Genomic DNA, 17,770 nt, shown 5'->3' with positions numbered 1-17,770 from the left:
CCCAGCACTCAGGAGGCAGAGGCAGGCAGATCAGGCAGAATTTTTGAGTTTGAGACCATCCTGGTCTATAGAGTGAGTTCCAGGATAGCCAGGGCTACACAGAGAAATCCTGTGTCAAAAAACCAAACCAAACATTTTTTTTCTTTTAGAAATAACTGATAAAGCCCATTTTCTTCATCTTATACTTAAGCTCCTTAAATGAATAATGGATGTGGTTGTTCGGAGAATACTATGAAATCCTTCTTTAATCTGAATGTATCTTCTTTCACTTAATCAGACAGCATATGGTCCTTTTAAAATAAAATTTTATTTCATTTATTATTTTTGATATTTAAGGAAACAATGTAAATTGGAAAATAAAAAATATACTTTATAGTATCAAAAAACATTTTAATCCAAGACTCAATAAAAATCTTGAGATATTGCATACTTTGGGAAAAATGAAAGTTCCCCCTCACATAGCAAGAAGGAAAAGCAATGTTCTTTAATAGTACTTTTTTAAATGAGGAAATAAATCTTTTACTAGTTTTCACAAAAGCCTGCATTTCAGAATATAACAAGACAAAAAAGTCAGGATTTATAACTTGATTTAGGATTGAACCTTATCATCTGGTAGGTTATCACCTTAGGGAATGAACACTAATTCTGAATCTGTCCTCGTGCTTCAGATGAGAAATATGCAAACACTACATTTCCAATCGGTTTGGAGACTGATACAGTGTTTAGGTTAATCAAGTCAACATCATCCAAAACAATAGAAGATTAGGAAAAAAAATGAAAGTTACGACACAGAAGCCTATAACTGTTAAATTATTAAATCAAATGAGGTGGTTGTAATGGCACCACCTGACTTACCAGGAACTTACAATTGTTACTTAACTCAAGGAAGTGTATGACTTCTGTACTGTGACCTGAGAGTGAGGCCAAACTAACAAAATACTTGGCTCACAATGAGTATTTAATAACTATCTGTGTATTATTGACATTTCTTTCTATAACATGGTTCTTGGTAGCTCACTGTTAAAACATTCCGCATTTGGTTTATTGTTCAAAAGAGTTTTAGAATTAGATTATAGAAACAGGGTTGGGAATGAACCACCATGATAGAGGACCTGCCTCGTATGCATCAGACCCTGGATTAGATCCCAACAACAAAATAAGATCTGTTGCTGGGCCTGGTAGCCAGTACCCGTGAGGTTTAGGCAGATGATTGCTGAGAGCTGAGTTTGAGATTAGTCTCAAAAACAAATGAGGAGAAAGAGATTCTAATTTAGGAATTACTGCACTCCTAATTAGTTATCACCTATTAGAAAATTCTAGAAAAACACATAAGAAACGTCTGCTTGTACTTTACTTTCCTATTTCATACAGAAGGCCAGTAAAAGCAATACCAAAATTATCTACAAAGAACTAATGCTTATCTCAAGTACCCCAAGTTTCTGTGGTTCTGGGACCAAACCCAGGGCTCTGTGCACACCAGGCAAGAATCTTACCAGTGAACTATACCCCTGGCCTGGATGTCCAAGGTTTTATCCAATTAACTCTCCTGGGAGTCTTTGTCACCACATTACTGTTCTACTTTTTCCATTTTGGGATACTGAAGGTCACTTGTCATTATACAAGTCACGCTGAGAATGAGATTGTTTCCTTTCTATCTCACAAACTACTGAGTTCCTTTCTCTCTGACCAGACTGGACGCCTTGTCACCAGCTTTCCTAACCCTCTGGACTTCATGGTACTCAGCACTCCTGAATTTATATGGTATTTGTCGACTATGTTCCCTGCTAATGCTGGCTTGTCCTAACCGGGGCATGTTCACTAACAGTACTTCGTTTGAGAGAAGTTTCTAATAAATACTAGGTGAAGTGTTAATAAATAAACAAACACCATCTGCTCTTTGTAGAATCTCTGGTGGAAGAGGCAAATCAATCTTTGTTTCAAAAATAGGCAGGTATGATGACCTACATCTTTAATCCCATTGGGAGACAGAAGCAGGCAGTTCTCTGTGAGTTCAAGGCTAGCCTGTCTACAATAGCAAACTCCAAGACAGCCAAGATTACATAAAGAAGCTCCCATATGAGAATAAAAGTAATTCTTTCATAGTCTCCCAAACCTTAACTTTAGTGTCTTGTAACAACTTGGCATCTAGGCCCATAAGTGTCACCACAATTCCTGTTACTACCTATTAAAAAGAAAGATTGTACAGGTAAGTAATGCTCCTTAGAACCCACGGGATCTTAGACACTAAAGTTCATTTCCTCTTCTGTAGTGAAGATAAATAGTCCCTACCTCAGCCAGTTAATGTGAGGATTCTACAAAGCACTCACTACACAAGGGCTGTGTTAGCTGTTGTTGTCATCTGCATGTCACAGCAGCCACCCACCATGCTATCCCTCCCACATGGAAATACTGCTACTGACCAATTACCAAGGCACAGTCAGATGGGTTTCTTCTGGGGAGAAAAGGCCTGCTCAGAAGCAGCAGATCAGCCGCCTCTCTCCTACAAGACCAATGGTTTTTTTTTAGGAAAGCCTTATACTTTGGTCTCAAAATACACTGCGTGGCTGTTATTCATTACCTATGACCACGGGAAAACACATCTCTCTTTTTCTACTAATACAGTTTTAAGATAGATTAGAGATCTTCTAGCCCAGAAAGAGGTTTTAGAAAATTTCAGAAAAGAAACCTCACTGGAAATTAAACCACATTATTTTTCATATATTAAAAAATTCTGCCGGGCGGTGGTGGTGCACACCTGTAATCCCAGCACTCTGGGAGGTAGAGGCAGGTGGATCTCTGAGTTCGAGGCCAGCCTGGTCTACAGAGTGAGTTCCAGGACAGCCAGGGCTACCCAGAGAAACCCTGTCTCGAAAAAAACCAAATCCAAAAAACCGAAAAAAAAAAAAATCCATCTAACCAATTTAAATGCATACCAAAATCCTTTTTAGTGTTTGATAGCTAGTGAATTTGAAGAAGGAAAGTAAAACACTTCACCATTACTATGACCTGCTTCTTGTAAAAGCAGCATTAATCCATAAAGCCAAGATTCTCTGAATGGACAGACGCCTACCACAGGTTTTGAGCCCATCCTGCCTTCAGCTTACCATACTTAGAAGAAATGTCCAACAGGAATCTGTATAGAACATCTCTAAAGTGCCAGATGTGCCTTAGGTTTACAACATGTAATTTAAAATGAAATACAGTACAAATGAATGTTTATCCCTGTTGCAGGGTTAAACAACAGTATAGGTATGTCAAAAACCACAAGAAATTAGATCCTTTCCCATTCTCTTAACTTCTCAAGGATTCAAATTATAAAGCTAATTAAGAAGCCATCTACTATAAAGGCTGTTTTTGAGAATAAATAGCAAGTTGTGGAAGTTCTCAAGACAATTTGTGTTAGCAAAATGAAATAAGTGCGCCTCTCCAGGCGACTGTGCTTGGGAATCACAGTTTCAGCTGCTGCTGGAGACCGTGGATGGAGGACGCACTGCTCTGGAGCATCGCAGGCACGGTGTCTTCTCCGGCTTCGGTCTGGATGACTTCGGATACCCCACTGGTTCCCAGGATGCACGGCAAACTTAAAAATACTTCATTATCTAAACCATAATATCCCTAAAATGAAAAAGTTGGGATTATAATAAAGCTGAATTACAACAAAAAATTAAAGTTATGGGGCTGGAGAGATGGCTGAAGAGTTCAGAGTGTGCTCTCTTTCAGGACTGAGTCGTTCCCTGACACGTGTCAGGCAGCTCACTGCCACCTGTAACTCCAGCTCCGGGGACCTCACACTCTGTAGAGTCATGGGCACCTGCACTCATACGAGCAACCCCTGCCATATACACAATTAAAAATAATAGAAACAAAATTTAAGAGGTAATAAAAAGAATTCTTTCTTGGTTTTCTAGTTCTAGTACAAAGTGATCCAAGTTAAATTTGTTTATTGATTTTCTAAACTCAAGTTACAGCTCCAGGAAACATCTGAGATGGGAGGAGCCTGGTCAAAGATAACCCCTTTGTCTGTAGTAAGGCCAGTAGTCTGAAGGCTAATCCAGAGATGGGCAGTGAGTCCTTGTGGAAGGCCAGTAGGGACTCTGAGGACAGCCACACACAGTATGTTATTTTACATTTTCTTTCCGTGTTGTATTTCCTTCCTGGCATTCTAGGAAATCTGACCCAGTATTTATGCCTCATTTTAGCTGTGTTTGGGGGTTAATTTATGCTCTGGTAAAAGGTGGAGAACTGCTGGGGTGACTTGCTGGTTTGGGAGATAGATGCCAACCAGGATATAGATTATATGGCACCTTTGAGAAATCCTCCAAGTTATAAGGAAGTGGCAGGACAAACTGATCATCAAGGTTTCTCAGAAGCAACTCAGCACTTGAATTCCTACTTCCTCACCAAAGCTGCTGGTGTTCACACTCCAGTCCTGCTGCCTTTATAGGATTAACATCGAAGATAGGAAAGTCTAAGACGCATGAATGAGAAATCCGTTACCTTTGCTAAAGTTGATACAGAATGCACTTTCTTTTTATTGTTTATAATAGTATCCACCAGGTCAGCCACAGACAGTCCAACAGACCAAGATCTCTGACCTTTTACCTTCAACAGTTCCATGGCTCTAGATTATGAGAAAGAGAGAGAGGGAGAGAGAAAGAGAGAGAGAGGGGGGAGAATTTTAAAAGGTTTGCAGATAATGTATTATTTAAGCTTTTTCTAAAATCTGAGATCCACAGTTCACAGAGAAAACACAAATACCCTCACAGCATAAAGATACTCTGAATATTCTGAATCTTTAATTAAGTATTAATTAAGCAGTATCAGCTGGGTATGGTGGCTCATGTCTTTAATCCCAGTTCTTAGAAGGCAAAGGGAAATGACCCCCTGTGAGTTCCAAGCCAGCCAGGACTGAATGTCTTACAACAAAAACAATTGAACAAAAAGTCATAATAACTACCAGTCCAGGTATCAACACTGACAAGGATAAAGGGATGGATAACCAGTTCTGGAGATTGTATGAGGACACAAGCCCGAGACTGTGGCTCAGAGGATAAAGTAATGTCAGGGAAACCCAGCAGCACTCGTCTAGAAACCCCTTCTCACACGCAGTCAGCAAGCTCAAGTGTGCAAACGTATACATATGAGCATATTTGCTGTACTTAAGAAAGACTATGAGAATAAGACTGGGACTGAAGCCATGGCTCACAAGTTAAAAGTGGTTGCTGCTTTTCTAGAAGACTGAGTTGAGTTCCCAGCGCCCATGTCAGGAGGCTCACAGATGCCACTAACTCCAGCCAGGGGAGCTGACATTGTCTTCTAGCACCCGTGTGTGTGTATGTGTGTGTGTGTGTGTGTGTGTGTGTGTACAGAAAAGAAGGAGTTGTGTTCAGGCCATTCATTACTTCACCATCACCAACAACTTTTCTGGAGTCTGGAGTGGTAGCAGAGAGTGGGGTTTACATCTTCAGCTCCTGAGTCTTAGAGCACGTCGTCACGGTAGAGTGTGAGGGGATAGGATCTGATTATGTAATACTCACAGTTATGGCATTAGGAGACTCCTCTGCTTTGTCTCCTTTGGGTGGAGACTTAACTCAGAGCCATGGGTATGCTAAAAGACCAAAATGGCTGGCGCTGACACCGTTATGCCAGGAAGCGTTCCTGAACCCCAAAAGACCACCAAGGAGTCGTTTCCGATGTAATCGCATTAGGGTCTCTTCACTCAAGGCTTGGGCTCTCTTCTAACCCAACCCTGACAGAGCAGGGCAGGAAGGGAAGGTGGAGCAGCCCCGGACCCTCAGCAGGAAAAGTTTTATAGGAAAATAGGAGCAGTGAGGAGCTGAGGGAGGGGTGTGCAGTCTGGCAAGCATCTAGTAGATTGACTCTAAGCCGGCAGGTGGGTGCCCTGGAGCAAGACTATGGTCTGAAGGTACACCTGAAACAATCAGAGCCATCTTTGATTAACTGTTGCTAAGCAGTAGCTAGGGAGTAACTCTGGCCAAGGACAAGCTGTTGGGTCCTTCCTGGTATGTGGGTGCAGCTTGGGTTCGGCTATAGGTCAAGGTCTCAGACATTTTTTTTTTTGGATGGAGTCTAGTCCCAAGTAAGTTTGACCTCCCAACACAGCAGTCCTGCCTTTATGTGATCAGAGTCTAAAATACAGGAACAAAAATACAGTGACCTTCCCTGAACTTGACACAGAATGTAGTTTACAATAATGTCCTCTAGGAAAGATGGCTCAGCAGTCCAGGGCACAGAAGACCCAGGTTTGGTTCCTAACAACCGCCTGGAGTTATGGGCAGCTCACAACTGCCCATAACTCCAATTCCAAGGGATCTGACATTCTTTTTTTTTTTTAAAAAGACTTATTTATTTATTATATGTAAGTACATTGTAGGTGTCTTCAGACACACCAGAAGAGGGCATCTGATCTCATTACAGATGGTTGTGAGCCATCATGTGGTTGCTGGGATTTGAACTCAGGACCTCGGGAACAGCAGCCAGTGCTCTTAACCGCTGAGCCATCTCTCCAACCCAGGGATCTGACATTCTTGTCTAGCCTCCACATGTGTAAGACACATGTTATATACATACATACATACATACGTAGGAGAAAGCCCTCATACATATAAAATAAAAGTAAGTCCTAAAAAAGAAAGGCAGACATGTATGTACAACACAGAAAGCTATTACATTTTATGATTAATCAAAGTACAGGATGGTACAGATAGTGTAATCTGTTACAAATGAACAGTGTATGTGACTGTGGGATGTGGACATTAAATTAGCTGTTTCCAGAAGATAGGATTATTTCAGTTTTTTACTCTCTATAAATAGAGAATTTGTGGTATTTGAAATTCAACTAGGCATGCTTTTTTGTTTTTGTTTTTTAAAAAGGTGGGGGCTGGAGAGGTGGCTCAGTGGTTAAGAGGCCTGACTGCTCTTCCAGAGGTCCTGAGCTCAATTCCCAGCAACCACAAGGTGGCTCACAACCATCTGTACTGGGATACAATGTCCTCTTCTGGTGTGTCTAAAGACAGCTACAGTGTACTCATATACGTTAAATAAATAAATAAATAATGAATGAATGAATAAATATATCTTTTTAAAAAAAGTATGTAAATTAAAACCATTTAAATTTATTCCATTTGAAAATTAGAAGGAGCATAATTCAGTGGTAAAACACATACTTGATTAGCACATCCTGAGTTTAATCTCCAGCATCATCAAAACGACAACACAACAGCAAAAAATGACCACAATGCCAAGAACCTGGCGTTTAGCCTGATGAAACTGTTCACACCCTCTTCCTTCCACCTGACACGTGTGCTAAAACCCACAAGCTGAAGATTTAAACATCTACACTTTTCTACTGTGCCAGACTCGAGAAGAGCATTATCTGTGATGGTGAAATAGCAAATGGACTGAACATAATCTGAGTGTGAATCCCATGTGCATGGCAAACCTTAGGGGGCCTCCGCATAAAGTGCCTTTGCATTGCATGGCCCTTTGCTGAGACACGGAAGACATTATTCTTAGACTGATCTCCAAATGTGTTCGGTGAAGTCCTCCTTACACTGACTTGATGTTAGATGTAAAGGAGGCAAAGCACCGTCTCAAATGAGCCTCGCTCTTCTTTTTCACATGTCTTCACGAGCTCACAAGCTCTCCCGGACCCAGGACTGCCGGGCACTGCTCCCTGTACTTCCTGCTAGGTGGTCCTGATTACAGAAGCCTGGTAAGAAGCTGCTGTGTAAATAGCTGCACTGTCAGCCAGGAAGCACAAGGTTTCAGCTGGACAGTCTCAACTCTGCACTGTTACCTGCTGGACAGCTGTGCCTGAGAGCTGGGACTCATTACTCCATCTCGGCCACTCCACGAGCAAGCTAGAATTAAACAAAGAAACAGTTACATTGTGCCAGTGATTTTTCTTAAGACAAGCATGTGACAAATGGCTGGGAGTGGTGGCTTAGGCTTTTAGTCAGCCATCAGGAGACAAAGGCAGGAAGACAGGTCTCTTTGAGTTCAAGGCCAGCGTGATCCATATTACAAGTTCCAGGACTGCTAAGGTTACACAGTGAGACCCTGCCTAATTAAAAAACAAGAGGGAAGCAAGCAACAACTGGCCTTTTGAGGTCAAGAGACCTGATCTTTGTACAGTTTTTCATCCTTCTAATGACAGTTATTCCCATTGATGACACGCTACTTTCCGTGTTGGGACAAGAAAACTTTTAAACCTACATCTCCTACAGCTGTGATGCCTACAGCCTGCCTGTGGCTTCCCTATCTGTCCTCACTCGTGAGGTCCATACAAAGGCGGCTCTACTGTTCACATAGGGAGAGCTGTCTCCTCAGGGGGCTGCAGACAACAGGCTTTCAAATGGCATGAGTGCTTGACAGCTATTCTGCTGGGAAGCATACTGACTAATTTGAAGAATAATGTGGTAACCTATTTTGGGATGGAATTTCTACAGCTGCAAGAGAAGCAACACCTTGCAGATTACCCACATCCTCTAACCACAGTGTTTATAGGAAATCAAAAAATCTGACTCAGCACCAACCAGCTGCAGTTTTTAAAGCAGGATGGGGCCTAAAGCCTTCTTTCTGTGTACGCCATACACGAACTTCATGAAGGCGGTGCTGCATCAGAAGCACCCACACACTGGGTATCTGTGCCTCTTTTTAATAGTGATCTAAAATTGTAACACTTGAAACCATTCCAGTATTCATCTATATAAAGACATTTTTATATAAGTTAGTTTTGGGGTAGGCAAAGCAAAAACACATAATAAAAATATCTTATGTCTAAGACTCACATACTCTAAACTGCATTTAAAAACTAAGCAAAACAAAACACAGATCATTTAGTGATTGACAGGATCAGGACATCTCTCTTCTTCAAGATGACTGACTGACGGACGGACTGACTGACGGACTGACCGTATGGTGCCTTGTTGCAGGTGTCACTCATTCCTCTTTTGTGTCCTTTCCAGTCTAATCTCTATTCTGGTGCTGCGGACATAGAAGCTAATGCACAATCAACCCCACACACCAGTTAAGGTCGTATTTGTTAACAAAGAGAAAAAGACTAGTAATAATTAAGGCGAAAACCATGGGAATGTCTCAAGCTTTTTTTAATGCTGGGACTGAATCTCGGGCCTTGCTCATCCTGGGCCGGCCGGTGCTCCACCACCGTACTCAACACCCTGCTGAGTATGTCTCCATCTCCAAAACAAATGACAACCATGACCCTTTTATGCAAGTGAAAAAGAGCACAAATCCAAGAATTGTTATATGAAAAATAGAGCCGGGCAGTGGTGGTGCACGCCTGTAATCCCAGCACTTGGGAGGCAGAGGCAGGTGGATTTCTGAGTTCGAGGCCAGCCTGGTCTACAGAGTGAGTTCCAGGACAGCCAGGGCTACACAGAGAAACCTTGTCTCAAAAAACCAAGAAGGAAAAAGAAAAATATAAACACATAGAGAAGGCTAAAAACGTTTCTACATTTATTGTTGCTGGGCTTTTTTGTTTGTTTGTTTTGGAGACAGGGTCTCACTGTATATTACTGGCTGGCCTGGAACTACTTTTATAGACCAGGCTGGCCTTGGACTACCAAGATCTTCCTGTTTCGACTTGCTGAGTGTGAGGATGAAAGGTGTATACCACCATGCCAAGTCCAAGAAATTTAAAAAATGTTCTACTTAGAAGGGTTATATAAGAATTACTGGGGCTGAAGAGATGGCTCAGTGGTTAAGAACACTGCTCTTCCAGAGGTCCTGAGTTCAATTCCCAGCAACCACATGGTGGCTCACAACCATCTGTAATGACCTCTTCTGGTGTGTCTGAAGTGTGTCTACAGTGTACTCACATACATAAAATAAATATATCTTTAAAAAAAGAATTACTTATTTAAGGGTTCTGTTATACTACTAATATATTAACAATCATTAAAAACTGGGACAAGGAGAACATTTGCTAACTGCAATACAGTATTATAGACCTTGAAAGGATGAATAAAAATAGCAAGGTAGACATAAAATAAGATTCACAAAGGAGACGCAATCACCAGACAACTCTGAGCATTGCTGCCATTATGTCCACAGTTAAGATCAGACAGATGGTAAGTAGGAATCTCGGATTCATTTTTGAACTTAATTTTGTTTTTTAGTTAGTTTGCTTTTTTTTGTTTGCTTGTTTTGTTTTCCAAGACAGGGTTTCTCTGTGTAGCCCTGGCTGTCCTGGAACTCACTTTGTGGACCAGGCTGGCCTCGAACTCAGAAATCTGCCTGCCTCTGCCTCCCAAGTGCTGGGATTAAAGGTGTGCACCACCACGGCCCAGCTTAGTTTTTTATTTTTTTTGTTTTGTTTTTAAGAATTATTTATTTTATTAATTCCACTGAACTGTCTTCAAGCATAATAGAAGAGGGCATTGAATCCTAATACAGGTTGTGGTTGCTGGGAATTGAACGAAAGACCTCTGAAAGAAGGGTCCGTGCTCTTTAACTGCTGAGCCATCTCTCCAGCCCGTTTTTTTAGTTATTTTATGAGTGTCTTGCCTACATCTATGTATATGCATACATACAGTGCTCAAAGAGGCCAGAAAGGAGCATCAGAGCCCCAGAAACTGGAGTTCCAGGCAGTTGTGAGCCACCAGGTACTGATGAGAATCAAACCTCTACATGAGCAACGAGTGCTCTTCCCCTGCAACACCTCTCCAGCCCTATGGATCGACACCTCTCCAGCCCTATGGATTTTCACCTCTCCAGCCCTATGGATCGACACCTCTCCAGTCCTCTGGATCGACACCTCTCCAGCCCTATGGATTTTCACCTCTCCAGCCCTATGGATCGACACCTCTCCAGTCCTCTGGATCGACACCTCTCCAGCCCTATGGATTTTCACCTCTCCAGCCCTATGGATCGACACCTCTCCAGCCCTATGGATTTTCACCTCTCCAGCCCTGTGGATCGACACCTCTCCAGCCCTATGGATTTTCACCTCTCCAGCCCCGTGGATCGACACCTCTCCAGCCCTATGGATCGACACCTCTCCAGCCCTATGATTCGTTCCTCTACACACGCCTTGAGTCATAATCTAAAAGAGAAAATGTTTAGAGCACTCACATCTACCTGTAATGGAGGAAAGTAGGTCGGGATGCCCTTAACTACTTAACTTTCTGCTCCATTGCCCAGCACTTTACGTTCCTGTATGTAGAGCCATCCTTGCTTAAGACACATAAAACAGTGTACTCAATCATCCTTATCTTCTGTTCCAATCCTCAAAAACAGGCCCAAGAATTTTCATGAAAAAATGCCCACTGGGGACAGGGATTATAGCTTAGTCTGCAGAGTGCTGGCTTAGCATGTATAAAGCCCTGGATTCAACCTTCTGCACTGGATAATTATAATGGAGTGTGGTGACACACACCTGCAATCCCTGCATTTGGGGTGGGGAGAAGGAGGATCAGAAGTTCAAAGGTCATTTTCATCCATATAGCAAGTTTAATGCTACCCTGGGTATATGAGACCCTGATAAAAAATATGAAAAAAATACTGCCTTTAGAATTGCTTTATTCTATTATACACAACACCAAACATGTGCCAAAAGAGATAATATACTCTGAGATCCAGCCCTCAGACTGCCAAAATACTACTGCAGTAATCTTTGCTTTCTATATGACTTCAATAGCACACTTAAAAAAAATTAGCTCTTAAGCAAATGTTATGCTAATCATCTAATTTGATGCAGAATAAGTGATTGATTTTTGAATACAACAAGGCGGTGTCAGGATCATTCGTTCAATCCAAAATGGACAAAGCATTCCTGACTGAAGATGAATGTCTTGTGAAGCACAGGCATGTAAATAGCATGGCGCTGATGATATAACACACATGAGGGTGACATGGTGTGCTAATGCTTGTAACACATGCATGAACTTACCTAATCTCCAGTGCTTTCTGGAGGTTAAGCAGGAACTAGCTAAGTGAATGGGTGACGTGAAAAGGAGGCAGCAGATGCAATGAGAGTGTATGAGCGACCATCTGGCTAGTGCGGAACACCTGGCGGAACACCTGGCGGAACACCTGGAGTAACACCTGGCACAACGGCAGCTGAAGCTGAGGAAGCAAGCAGGAAATAGAGCCTAAAGGTCTTATTTGCCCTGGGACTCCTCCCTAGGCTGTGACTACCATTTGTCTCTGCAGAACTCGAAGAGGAGGAGTTTACTTAGACAAGTTTACTCTTACAACTGTTTTCAAGACCTAAGGTTACTTTACTTCAAATTGTTTCACGTTTCCTTTTGCTAATTCATATTTATCACCATCTTGTAAATCTTAGAATAACAATTCACTGTTTATTCTGTGCTACTGACTGCGGGAAAGAGCAAATCTTAGCATCATTTAGAGCCGCTCTCATTGGCTATACCACCGCAGCAGCTCGCTCATCCTCACTGGCTCTGGGCTTCCTCTTTATACATTTAGAAAGCCAGGGCTCAGCGGAGAGTGGCACATATTTGATCCCAGCACCCAGGAGGCAGAGGCAGGTAGATCTTTGACTTTGAGGCCAGCCTGCTCTATAGAGTGAGTTTCAGGACAGCCAAGGCTACATAGAAAAACCCTGTCTCAAAAGCCTGAAACAGAAACAAAATAAAACAAACAGAAGATGAAACAAACAAACAAACAAACAAACAAACAAACAAAAAGAAACCTGAGGCTGGAGAATGGCTTAGTGGTTAAGAGCGTTGACTGATCTTCCAGAGAACCTGGGTTCAATTCCCAGCACCCACACAACAGTTCACAACTGAGTGTAACTCCAGTTTCCAGGTCTGACACCCTGAAACTGTATGTATAGATATACTATATGTATAGATATACATATAGGCAAAACAAAATGCCATAAAATGAAAATAAATTTAAAAAATAAAATTCTTTCTTCCCAGGGTATTTATAAAATTTAAGTGAGAAGTATTGTCTGAAAATTACTTCATAAAGATGATAATTATTAAAAATCAATTTTTTATTATATATTTTTATTTTCTATATTCTTTGTTTACATTCCAAATGATTTTCCCTTTCCCAGTTCCCCCTCCCAAAGGATTCCCCCGGCATGCAATAAAAATCAATTTTATCACATTACTATGTAGTCACTTGTGCAAAAATTATTACTAGTTGGAATCTAACATGCAGCCAGCAGAGGGAGCCTCTGATCCATTTCTGCCTTTAGGGCTAGGCAATGAAACCAAGCCATGTGTATGTATATCCAGCTGTAAAGCAAGCGCAGTAAGCAAGAGGACAAAGGTTAGAGCCAGCTAACCTGTGGTTAGAGTTTGCCTAGCGAGCACAAGGATTCCTGCGTTGGATCCTAGCTCGGTGAAAGACAAACCAAAACGCCACCTCGCTTTCCTACACAGTCAACTGGACGATGGCTGGCAAGGCCGGTGGTGCTCACAGTGCTCCTGGCTGCGTGCACACTCAGAGGACTTGCTCCGCTAGGTTTCCGATTCTGCACACCTCTAGATGTGCAGACACACATCTATGCCAACTATTCCAGCAGCGACTTAAGGAATCCCAGTTTGCATTCTCCTAGATCCTCCCGTTTCTGTTTCCCTGCTGAGAACTCACAAGTACCTCTAGACCCCGGGGCTTTCCTGCCTCCTGGGAGCAAATGGCATGGCTCTGCCTGTCCTGTCTCCCATTCCTGGGATGTTTTTACCACTATTTCCTTCTTCCAATGTCTAGCTCAGTGCCGGCCTTTACCGTCATTTGGGGCACTGTAGCAACAGTATTCTCTTTTTCCTATTGATTTCAGCCCGCCTTGAATGCATATGTAAATGTCTCAGCACCAAAATAATAATCAAATAGTATCTTATATATTTTCTTCTCTCTAAAACAGGTGTTCTCAGCCTTCCTAATGCCACCATCCTTTAATACAGTTCTTCATGTTGTTGCAACCATATCATTATTTTGTGGCTTCTTCCTAACAGTAATTCTACTACTGTTCTGAATTGTAACGTGAGTATCTGATGTGCAGGATATCTGCTTCGTGACCTGCAGCTAGTTAAAAAGTCCAAAGACTGAAAATTCTTTTGGAAAAAACAAACAGGAGGCATGTGTTTAGGAAGTGGGACTGAGCTTAGGAAAAGCAAACAGAGTTGGACGTGGAGAGAATAGAGGGGAGTTTTAAATGTTTCATGTATGTTTAAATGGAAAAGTAAAACTTGTAAATCTAAAATTCAACTAAAAATTGAAAACCTGACTAAGGGGTCTTGTTCTAAACTTAAAAAACTAAAAGACAAAGAAACAAAAAGAACCCCCCTAAGACTCCAAATGTACCAGTATTACAGGAGCTGGGTTTTGCAGTCAGTGATAGCACACCTAACACACTTGAGGGTTTAATCTCTAGCAGCATATATACACACACACTCACACACACACACTCACACACACACATATACTCACTCATACACTCACACACACACTCACTCATACACTCATACACACACACACACTCACTCATACACACACACACTCACACACACACACACTCACACACACACATATACTCACTCATACACTCACACACACACACTCACTCATACACTCATACACACACACACACACACACACACACACACACACACACACACACACACACGAAGACTGAATGACCCTCATGTAACTCTCTCACTAAGCTTCACAAGTGTGAGGTCCCCGCACAGATCCGAATGATCCGAATGTCAAGACTTCAGAGAGTTAGCAGCATAATTAGTATGAGGCACTTACCTTTGTTTTCTCCCTGTTCACCAACAACCCACGCTTCTTTGCCTGAAGTCTGCGCCTTCAGAACATTCGTGATAATGTACTGTAACCTCTGCGACTCCAGATTGCAGCCGATCCCAATCACTCTAGTCGCAGGAAATGCACTCAGCTTCCATGTCGCATAGCTCATAATTTCTACTAAATGTTACACACAAAGTGACAATTTAAGGATAAAAAAAATTAGCTGGGCAGTGGTGGCACATACCTTTAATCTCATCATGCAGGATGCAGAGGCAGAGGGATCACTGTGAGTTCAAGGCCAGCCTGGTCTACAGAGTGAGTTCCAGGGATACACAGAGAAACCCTGTCTCAAACAAACAAAAAACAAAACCAAGAAATGCTTGTAGCCTAGCTCACATGGGAAGGATCACTTCACTAGTGAATATGCCAGCACTTCAGTCTTCGGAGGTCTTAAACGCGCTGGCGCATCACACTCTCCCAAACAGCACGGGCCTTGAACTCCCACTCTTCCCCACTCTGTTCCAGAGTACTGGGATTACAAAAGTGTACCACCGTTCTGGCGGTGGGTTTATAAAGTATACTGAAAACACTAACCATGCTAAAGCACTTTTATATGACTATTTAATGAAACGAATTATTCGGACAGAAAATAAATACGTTCCAGGAAGAGTTAAGCAAGAAAGGTGAAAATCGGGTCTAGAATGTGTCGAGGAAGGTCTGCTCCTTTTAATCAAACTGTAGTCATTTTTATCCAGTCTCCACGTTACTCACAAGGTGAAACTCACAAGGTGAGACTCAGTTCACAGTTACTACTTTAACGGACACTGAAGAATGTTTCTACTAAGCCAAAAAGTTACCTTTGAGTCATTTGTACCTTATCCCCAGGTGGTGGCACTTGGGAGGCAGAGGCAGGCAGATTTCTGAGTTCAAAGCCAGTCTGGTCTATAGAGTGAGTTCCAGGACAACCAGGGCTACACAGAGAAACCCTGTCTCTGGAAAAAAAAAACAAAACAAAAGAAAAAAACCATCTGTACCTTATCTCAATGTTCTGACATCTCCCTATTCTCTGCCTGTCCACCACCCCTGGTACCTCACTCAGGACCAATCAGCTTAAAGCTTAGCCCATAATACTTTGTCTAGTCAGCCACTTCACTGTTTGCCTTTAACCTGCTGCAGTGTAACTTTTGAACCTGTTTTTTTTTTTCCTATAAAAAGTCTGCCCTGAGGACAGACAGGTGCCACAATTATGTCTTTCTCTCTTGTGGTCCTGACTGATCATTCGTTCAATAAACTCTCATCATATCTGAGGCTGGTGTCTGAGTGGTCAGTGAGCAGCAAATCCCACGCCCCAACAGAAAGCAGAAAAACAATCATTTCATTTCAATGAAGCACTATTCTTTTGAGAGTGTGATCTTGCAGGGTTTTGAACCCAGGGCCTCATGTATATTAGGCAAGCACTCTACCAGGCCATATCCCCAGTCCAATAACTTAATTCCATTGATACATTTTTTATGTTTTAGGCTCAAATCAAAATGTTGATTCATATATTATTATGCAGTACATCACTTTAAGAAAAAAAAACCCATTGGGGGCTGGAGAGATGGCTCAGCGGTTAAGAGCACTGACTGTTCTTCCAGAGGTCCTGAGTTCAAATCCCAGCAACCACATGGTGGCTCACAACCATCTGTAATGGGATCCAATGCCCTCTTCTGGTATGTCTGAAGACAGTGACAATGTACTCACATATAATAATAAACAAATAAATCTAAAAAAAAAAGAAAAGAAAAAGAAAAAAACCCTACAACTTCCCTTTCTTTTACATGCCAAAAGGATTTAAAGGGACCAATGTCTCTGACAATCATAAATGAACATGTAACTGTGGGTGACTGTGGAATATTTTCAAACAGGTGCTTGAAGCACTGATTGAGCCCAAACCACCTAGTCTCTGGAAACATCTCTCTTAAGTGAAACAATGTACAAAATATCAACTGTTAAAGATGGATGGGTGAGGCGGCACAGTGGTAAGCCACTGACAGCAAACCTGACAATCTGGGTTCAACCCACAACACACATCAAAGGAGGGCTGCCCTCTGACCTCCACACACAGTGTGTATGTGTGCATGCATTCATACACACACACACACATACACGCATGTGCGTGCGTAAAAAACTTGTCTTTGCATGTATAGTGATGTGTTGCTTTTCTTTTTTTAAAAAAAGGTTTATTTATTTAATTTATATGAGTACACTGTAGCTGTCTTCAGACACACCAGAAGAGGGCATCAGATCCCATTACAGATGGTTGTGAGCTACCATGTGGTTGCTGGAATTGAACACAGGACCTCTGGAAGAGCAGCCAGTGCTCTTAACCACTGAGCCACCTCTTCAGCCCTGATATGTTTCTTAATATCTTTGTTAACACCAGAGACTTAAGATATCCTACACATAAACATCGCTGAATGATTCTCTTGGCGGTTTTAACCATTTCCTCACTAAAGGAGGTATGGCTAACAACTTGAAAATAATACCACATTTCATGAAAAGCTATGACTTGCAACCTATGTAATATCAGTTATAAGGAGTAACTGCTGATAGACTACAGATGTATGTACTGTTCATTCTAAGCACAATCTTACTGAATATCCTTTTATACACCATGGTGATTTGTTTTTTGTTTTTTTTTTTAAATCAGCAATGGCAATTATACTGATGCTCTGGGCCGTCCTGTGAATTTACAATAAAGCTTTTTACCTGGTTGAGAGGCAACAAGCAGGACAGCATGTTGACTGTAATGTCCCAGAGCTGGAACAAGAGCTCTGAACATGTCCACATTGCTTTGTACTGCATGCAGGTAGGATTCGGAACCACCCAAGGAGTTGGCTGTGAAGATCACCACCTTGGAATGAGCAGAGGCAGACAAATCTAATGAACGAAAAGAAACAGTCTGAGTTCAAGATAGTCTGAGCCAACACTAGTACAAGATTCTACGAACAGAGAA

General features: G+C 41.9%; 1 protein-coding gene across 7 annotated transcripts in view; it reads right to left on the bottom strand.

Annotated features, from left to right (window-relative positions):
• Nucleotides 1-287: 287 nt before the first annotated feature.
• The window catches only part of Uevld (UEV and lactate/malate dehyrogenase domains), a 35,998-nt gene continuing 18,515 nt past the window's right edge, over nucleotides 288-17,770 (bottom strand). For 2 of the 7 annotated variants that reach the window (XM_052162308.1, XM_052162293.1), the window contains exons 8-12: nucleotides 17,524-17,694; nucleotides 14,776-14,949; nucleotides 7,820-7,883; nucleotides 4,498-4,621; nucleotides 288-3,615 (exon numbers count right to left, since the gene is read on the bottom strand). In XM_052162308.1, the coding sequence (XP_052018268.1) occupies nucleotides 3,448-3,615; nucleotides 4,498-4,621; nucleotides 7,820-7,883; nucleotides 14,776-14,949; nucleotides 17,524-17,694 (701 nt within the window). In that variant the 3' untranslated portion in view covers nucleotides 288-3,447. The other 5 variants (XM_052162299.1, XM_052162331.1, XM_052162339.1 and 2 more) reach the window with 5 other exon arrangements.

Source organism: Apodemus sylvaticus, chromosome 1, assembly GCF_947179515.1.
Source record: "Apodemus sylvaticus chromosome 1, mApoSyl1.1, whole genome shotgun sequence".
In the NCBI taxonomy this organism is placed as follows: Eukaryota; Metazoa; Chordata; class Mammalia; order Rodentia; family Muridae; genus Apodemus; species Apodemus sylvaticus.
The sequence above is the reverse complement of the archived record's forward strand: the minus strand, read 5'-3'. Positions and strand labels throughout refer to the sequence as shown.